The 7,402-nt window shown below is 43.9% G+C and overlaps 1 protein-coding gene across 1 annotated transcript; it reads left to right on the top strand.

The window, feature by feature from the left end:
* Positions 1-1,810: 1,810 nt before the first annotated feature.
* On the top strand, positions 1,811-7,171 carry LOC139472315 (G-protein coupled receptor 161-like). Its single transcript, XM_071254760.1, has 2 exons — positions 1,811-1,882; positions 4,432-7,171. The coding sequence occupies exon 2, from the start codon at positions 4,913-4,915 to the stop codon at positions 6,098-6,100; it is 1,188 nt and encodes a 395-aa protein (XP_071110861.1). The 5' UTR covers positions 1,811-1,882; positions 4,432-4,912; the 3' UTR covers positions 6,101-7,171.
* The last annotated feature ends 231 nt before the right edge of the window (positions 7,172-7,402 follow it).

Below are 7,402 nucleotides of genomic sequence, written 5' to 3'. Positions count from 1 at the left end.
TCGCTGACTTGGTTGATACATGTAGCAATGTGAAAGTTACGATTTTTAAGTGATTTTAAAACTCAGGGTTCGAAGCTGTGTTGTGCCACATTCATGACTTGAAATAGGTCAGTGCTAAGAATGGTTTAATTACAATATAACTGTATGGTGATTGATGCTTTTTGATCTTCGTGTGCTTTCCTATTACATAATTTTCCACAATTTCGTTTAAATTTCGGTTTTCGGTTCAAATTGCTATTAATATCCGAACTGAACTGTTTAAATTGTCAAATATGTGGTCAAGGTCGTCAAAGCATTGTGACTGTACGTTAGGCTTTTGGTTTCACATTGTAAGTTTTGACCATCTTGAGTAGGTATTCTGCAATAAAGAACCCTTTTTCTACTTTTTCTAACCCGCCCGCCCGCCCCTCTCTGAGGGAACCTTGGAGATGAGAAACACACAAGGTATGGACGCCCTTACGCTCACTTGAGTACATTCAAAATTCATACTTTGAGTACAATCAAACTGTTTACTTTGAGTACAATCAAAATTCCTACTTTAAGTACAATCAAACTGTTTACTTTGAGTACATTCAAAATTCCTACTTTAAGTACAATCAAACTGTTTACTTTGAGTACATTCAAAATTCCTACTTTAAGTACAATCAAACTGTTTACTTTGAGTACATTCAAAATTCCTACTTTAAGTACAATCAAACTGTTTACTTTGAGTACATTCAAAATTCCTACTTTAAGTACAATCAAACTGTTTACTTTGAGTACAATCAAACTGTTTACTTTGAGTACAATCAAACTGTTTACTTTGAGTACAATCAAACTGTTTACTTTGAGTACAATCAAACTGTTTACTTTGGGTACAATCATTACCTTACTTTTAGTACAATCATTAACTTACTTTTCGTACAATCATATGGCATTCCCCTTACAAAATGATTACTCTGAGTACACAAAGGACCTTACTTTGAACAAAATCATTACTGTACTTTGAGTGCAATAATTAACTTACTTTGAGTACAATCATGAGACTTGATTTGAGTACAATCATGAAGCTTGATTTGAGTACAATCATGAGGCTTGATTTGAGCACGATCACGAGGCTTCCTTTGAGTACAATCGTGAGGCTTGATTTGAGTACAATCATGAGGCTTGATTTGAGTACAATCATGAGGCTTGATTTGAGTACAATCATGAGGCTTGATTTGAGTACAACCATGAGGCTTCCTTTGAGTACAATCATGAGGCTTGATTTGAGTACAATCATGAGGCTTCCTTTGAGTACAATCATGAGGCTTCCTTTGAGTACAATCATGAGGTTTCCTTTGAGTACAATCATGAGGCTTGATTTGAGTACGACCATGAGGCTTCCTTTGAGTACAGTCGTTGAATTATCACACTTCATCACGCGCACTCTGTATAAAATCAAAAGATAGACTTTGCGTACACACACACACACACACACACACACATACACACACACACACACACATATATATATATATATATATATATATATATATATATATATATGATTTATCGTCAATGCTTACACCTCATGCACACGCTCTGAAACTGTTACATCAAGCCTATTGAACAGTTACATCAATTACAGAGTCAGAGGCTACTCTAGAGGCAGGCTCTTTTTCCGCCCGTCATGACCTGGGTGTCCCGTCCCTCCCGACCCCAGGATACCGCTGACCTATTTTGGCGGGAGAACGACTCACTCAGCCGGGAGTGTGAATCTATTTATAGCAGCATTTCGGCGTGGAACGCGTTGTACGTAAACACGAACACTGAAGTGCAAACAATAGCAGCTGTAGATGGGTAGCCATCTCACTTGTGCAGATGAAGCACGTGGCGGCTAGTCCACCCTGAAACACCCAAGGTGAGTCCTCAGTCGATGACGTAGGGTATTTCCAAAACAGGCTATGCTAAGGGATGTATGGTTTGGGAGTCGGGAGGGCGAAGCTACCACGCTCAGGGTAAACACGAGCGTCGATAGTGGATAGATGGACTCGGATGCTTGAGCCGACACAGGGATAGACTGCATATTCACAAAGGATAGTACCCACGGACAGCCGATGCAAGGGTGGATCGTTTGTAGTTACCATAAACTCTACACCTAGATACTTATATGTTGATGCGCGTGAATCTGGTTGAACTGAGAATTAGTGAATTTGTTATCATTCTTGTCGAGACGCTATTGGGTACATGTTCAAAGATATTGCCCTCGGACCTGATACTATGGGTAGAAAGTTACCTTCAACACTACTCCTAGATATTTTTGTCCCCTTGTGAGTGAATATATGATATAACGCCGTCTCAGTGATTTGTACCCTTTCGTACCTGACGCTCCTGGGGTAGCTTCCGTGACTTGTTTACCAACAAAACCATTAACACAGTGAACAAAGCGGTTTCAAATTTGCAAATCGTTTGTTTGTTTGTTTGTTAACGCCGCACTCTGCAATATTCCAGCTATGCGACGTCGATTTGTTAATAATCGATTCTTGGCCAAATATTCAGTGATTGATACCATGAGCATTGTTTTACGCAATTGGGATCGATGACATGCGTCAACCAAGTCAACGACCCTGACCACCCGACCCCGTTAGTCGCCTCTTACGACAAGCATAGTGGTCTCTTACAGCAAGTATGGGTTGCTGAAGACCTATTCTAACTACGACTATAGTTAAACTATATTAATGTATGGGAGTGAAGATCATTTTAGCGTACAGATCGCTGTGTGGAACATTGCCTAGGTCCCCAGTACCAACTGCTTGTCAACAATGTCGTTACAACAAACTAAGTTGAGGATTAGATGGTTAATGTGTGTTTGTTGTTTGCTTGTTTTACGCCGCACTCAGTTATGCCAGACAATCCAGCGATTGACATCATGAGCATCGGTCTATGCAATTGGGATACGATGACATGCATCAACCATGCCAGCGAGCCTGACCACCCGATCCCGTTAGTCGCCTCTTACGACAAGCATGGGTTGCTGAAGACAACCCCCACAACTATTATAACCCAACACTTCACAGGACGGTTAAGATATGAAATGGGGATTTGTAAGTTGAGGTGTAATGGGATTTAACGCCACGTTCAAAGTTATTGCACTCATATAGCTAAGTGCATGTGTGATTGTGATTGTGTGATTGTGTGTGTGTGCGTGCGTGCGTGCGTGCGTGCGTGTGTGTGTGTGTGTGTGTGTTTTGCATGTGGTGGTGGGGTGGGGGGATACTTGTACAAGCCCGGTTTGCCGGTTTTATAGTGTCACCTCACAGAGATACCAGTCTGCATTTCTACACGGACAGCCCACTCAGACACAGAAGACTGACTTCGAGCCGACAGTGTTATTCCTTTAATGCCGAACGTTGGGCTTGACAACAAGCAGTACTATCCTTTAAGATCTTTTAGGAGTACGCGACCGGGGATCGAACCTCCGGCCTTCCATAAGGCCATGGAGTGTGTCATCACCGCCTCAGAGATGGTACATTGTCAGCGGTAAATTGTGCGTGTTCAAGCAGTGATCGCCCCCTCCCTACTTTCCCAAGAATATAAAATAGCCGGTTCCTGGCCAGGAGAACTAAAAGCGCCATTCCAGAGTGGACTATCTCCGTTGTCTGGTGGTAGAGCGTCTACTCGGCGAAGGTTCGGGGTTCAATCCCCGACGGCGTCATACCAAAAGACGTTATTGATGGTACCCTGCCTGGCGCTCGGCATTAAGAGGCTAATGCAAGGACTGGTCGGCTCGGAGTGTCTAAGGGGGGTATTCATGTTAAACTGCGGCATGGTATCTCGGTGGGCTAGCACTATAAAACCGGCTCTAGTCCGTACTCGTACAAGCAGCTACACTCGTACATGCACTTCACTGTATAAGTGCAATAATCTTGGACGCGACGTTAAGCCCCATTTCACCTCACCATTCCAGAGTGAGTGAGTTGGGATCAACGCTGCTTTGAACAGTATTCCAGTTATATCACGGCGTATGTGATAATGTGGGAGGAAAGCCCGAAGTGATGCAGATCTCAGACGTTACCACTTTGTCGGGGCGGACCGGGATTGGAACCACAATGAGAGGTTTCTGGTATGCCCTCTGAGAAAGAAAGTGCAGGGAACATATTGGATTATGTTTGTTTGTTTGTTTGTTTGTTGTTTAACGCCGCACTCAGCAATATTCCAGCTATATTAAGGCGGCCTGTAAATAATTGAGTCTGGACCAGACAATCCAGTGATTAATATCATGAGCATCGACCCACGCAATTGGGATCGATGACATGCAACAACCAAGTCAGCGAGCCTGACAAGCATAGTCGCCTTTTACGGCAAGCATGGGTTGCTGAAGACCTATTTTACCCCGGAGCTTCACGGGTTGTTTTTTTGCCTATGGCTTAGGATGTTCTTTGAACATGTTTTTTTCTTATTTCAGAAGAGATGGCGCTGGTCATGCCAGACACTGGAGGATGAACAGTTCACTCGTCTGTGAAGATTGGCCGTGCCATCAAGTGTTTCGACTCTGGATTCTGTCAAAGGATACGAATTGAACGAAAATGAAAAAATCCTTATCCAAGGATTCATCGATTCTCGTGTACGCAAAGCAGCCCACATCAAACTATGGCAGTGACAATGACAGCTTATCCAACCACGGCTACAGGAAACAACGTCAAACCCTTCGCCGTCCGAATCATCGTCAAACCTAAGGTCGAACATAACGTCAAACTCAACGTGCATAAACAGTGTGTATGTTAAGGCTTTGTCAATATTTTGATGATGATATGTTTAAGAGATATTCAGTCGCAGGAAGACGAGGAGTTCCATAATGTGATATATACACTTCGGTTTGTCGTGAAGAAGAGCAGGAGGAAAGATCCAACTAAGGTTTTTCCGAACTGAAAAGGTTTTTGACAAATGAACAATGAAACGAAACGTGACAAAATGCCTGACGTCTTGTGTGACACCGACTGTAACCCCGGTACCCATGCCGACAATGGCGGCCGGAATGTGCATTGTGTTTCTCACCAGCCTTGTCGCCAACTGTCTTGTAATTGTCGTGTTTATTCTGAGACCCACACTGCTGTCCCTATCCAACAAAATTGTTCTAAACCTCATTCTGTGCAATATTCTCACAACAATCCTCATCATGCCTGGGATAATCATCACCATGGCAACAGGATCGTGGTTGCTAGGAGACGTGTGGTGCCAGGTGTCAGGGTTTCTTCTGAATGTTCTGTTTGGTGCCAGCAACCTGACCCTATTGACGGTGAGCGTTGACCGTTACTTCGCCATCGTGTCCCCCCTTCACTACAAGCTCCGCGTCACAACCTCGCGGTGCACCGCCGCCCTGATGGCGGTGTGGATGCTGTCGGTATGCGTGTCGGTGCCCCCGCTCTTGGGGTGGAGTCACATAAGCTTCCAGGACCATATGATGCTCTGCACCGTCCAGTGGTCCGGTCCAAAGGTTGTGGACCGGTACTACGTAGGGTGTATAACCTTACTGTTCTTCTTCGTGCCCCTGACGGTCATGTTATGGACGTACGTGGTCATCTTCTGTGCCGCCAGGGGAAACAGTCAACGTACACGGCGGAACAGCGTTCTACCAGCGCCGACGGAGGACGAGAGTTCTTTGCGAATGGAGCGTCGGGGAAGCGGCTCTGTGTCGACACTTCGTCGTCTGAGTTCCGGCACTATCCGGCTTGGGCAGCAACTGGCCCAGAAACAGGGCTGGAAGGCGGCGGTTACCAGCTTCATCGTGCTGCTGTCCTTCCTGGTGTGCTGGCTGCCCTATGTGTGTGTGATAGTCCTAGAGGCGGCCAGAAGTCCAGCGACCGTGAGCAGGTACGCGGGGACGATCAGCATCCTCCTAGCTGCCATCAGCTGCACCGCGAACCCGCTCGTTTACGTGTTCCGGAGCCGGACGACCCGGACTGTGTTGACGCAGTTTATAGAGAGACAGACGGTTGTCCAGGACATTGCAGGCCAGGTGGAAAGTAGACGACATTCCGATGTGTCAGACATTGCCTCATCCTCGTTAACACTGGCTCGTACAGCGCCTCCGGTGTCACAGTCCTCCACACTCACTCTCCCTGGAACTTCCACGACGTGATGATATTGGCAATATTGGTAGGTCCCGTTGTTGATATTGGCCATATGTTCCGTTGTTGATATTGGCCATATGTCCCGTTAGGGATCCACCATTTGATATTCAGAAGGAAGCTGGGATTTTGTATGGAGACTCTTTTGTTCAGCTACAGCTGCGAAACCAGATATTTTTTTTTATTTAGGATGTATGAACCTAAAATAATTTTTTCATAAACATCTTGCGACAATGTATTTTTTTGTGGCAGATATTTTTTCTTTTCAACCATCTGAAGCATAATTATTTTTTCAAGCATTTCCGGGACTATATATTTTCAATATACCCAGGGTATCAACTGGACGGTCCCTGACATGTGTTCTCATTGGCCGTTTGTCCCGCTAATAGTGTTTCTATTGACCATTTACTTGTGTTGATATTGGCTATGTGTCCCATTACCAGTCTCGTTATTGGCCATGTTTCCCATTACTAATGTGATATCAACCATTTTCTAGTGTTGATGTTGGCCATGTTTCCGTTATTAGTGTTGATATTGATCATGTTTCCCATTATTAGTGTTGGTATTAATCATGTGTTCTTCCCATTATAAGTGTGCATATTGATCATGTTTCCTTCCTATTATAAGTGTTGATATTGATCATGTTTCTTCCTGTTATTAGTGTTGATACTGGCCATGTTTCCCATTATAAGTGTTGATATTGATCATGTTTCTTTCAATTACAAGTGTTGATACTGGCCATGTTTTTCAATATTAGTGTTGAGATTGATCATGTTTCTTTCCCATAATTAGTGTTGATATTGGCCTCGTGTCATATCGGCATTATGCTCTGCACAAGACGGTACAATGAATTACTCCATTCCAACTGCAGTTATTTACCAAAAATGTCCCTCCGTGTGTGTTAGGAGGTTGTATATGGACAGTACAATCTGTTAACCTTAACCATGTATACCCTATCAGAGGTGTAGATATTGACCAGATGTCCCAAGATGGGTGCTGATGTTTGCCATATTCTCCGTCCCAGATGTCAAGGGGTTAAGTAATGTGATGCTGGGAAGACATTAAAACTGTATCATGTGCGCGTGAACTAAAACAATAAAATTTAATAAAAGTGAAACTTCTCTCAAAAACACGTGTCTTGTGTTAAATCACCATACCTTCTCCCCAGCTATCCTCCAGGATCGACGTATTGCAGTGTAAAGAATATAGTTTGGCAACTGTCATGAAGTTTTACATCCGTCCCAAGATACAAGGCACCTGCATTATTAATCAGTTATTCTTCTCTCACATTCACATACCCATCCCATCTGTTG

Source organism: Haliotis cracherodii, unplaced genomic scaffold (assembly GCF_022045235.1).
Source record: "Haliotis cracherodii isolate W230 unplaced genomic scaffold, xgHalCrac1.p SCAF_24, whole genome shotgun sequence".
Classification (NCBI taxonomy): Eukaryota; Metazoa; Mollusca; class Gastropoda; order Lepetellida; family Haliotidae; genus Haliotis; species Haliotis cracherodii.
Note: the sequence above shows the minus strand (reverse complement) of the source record. Positions and strands in the feature narration are given on the sequence as shown.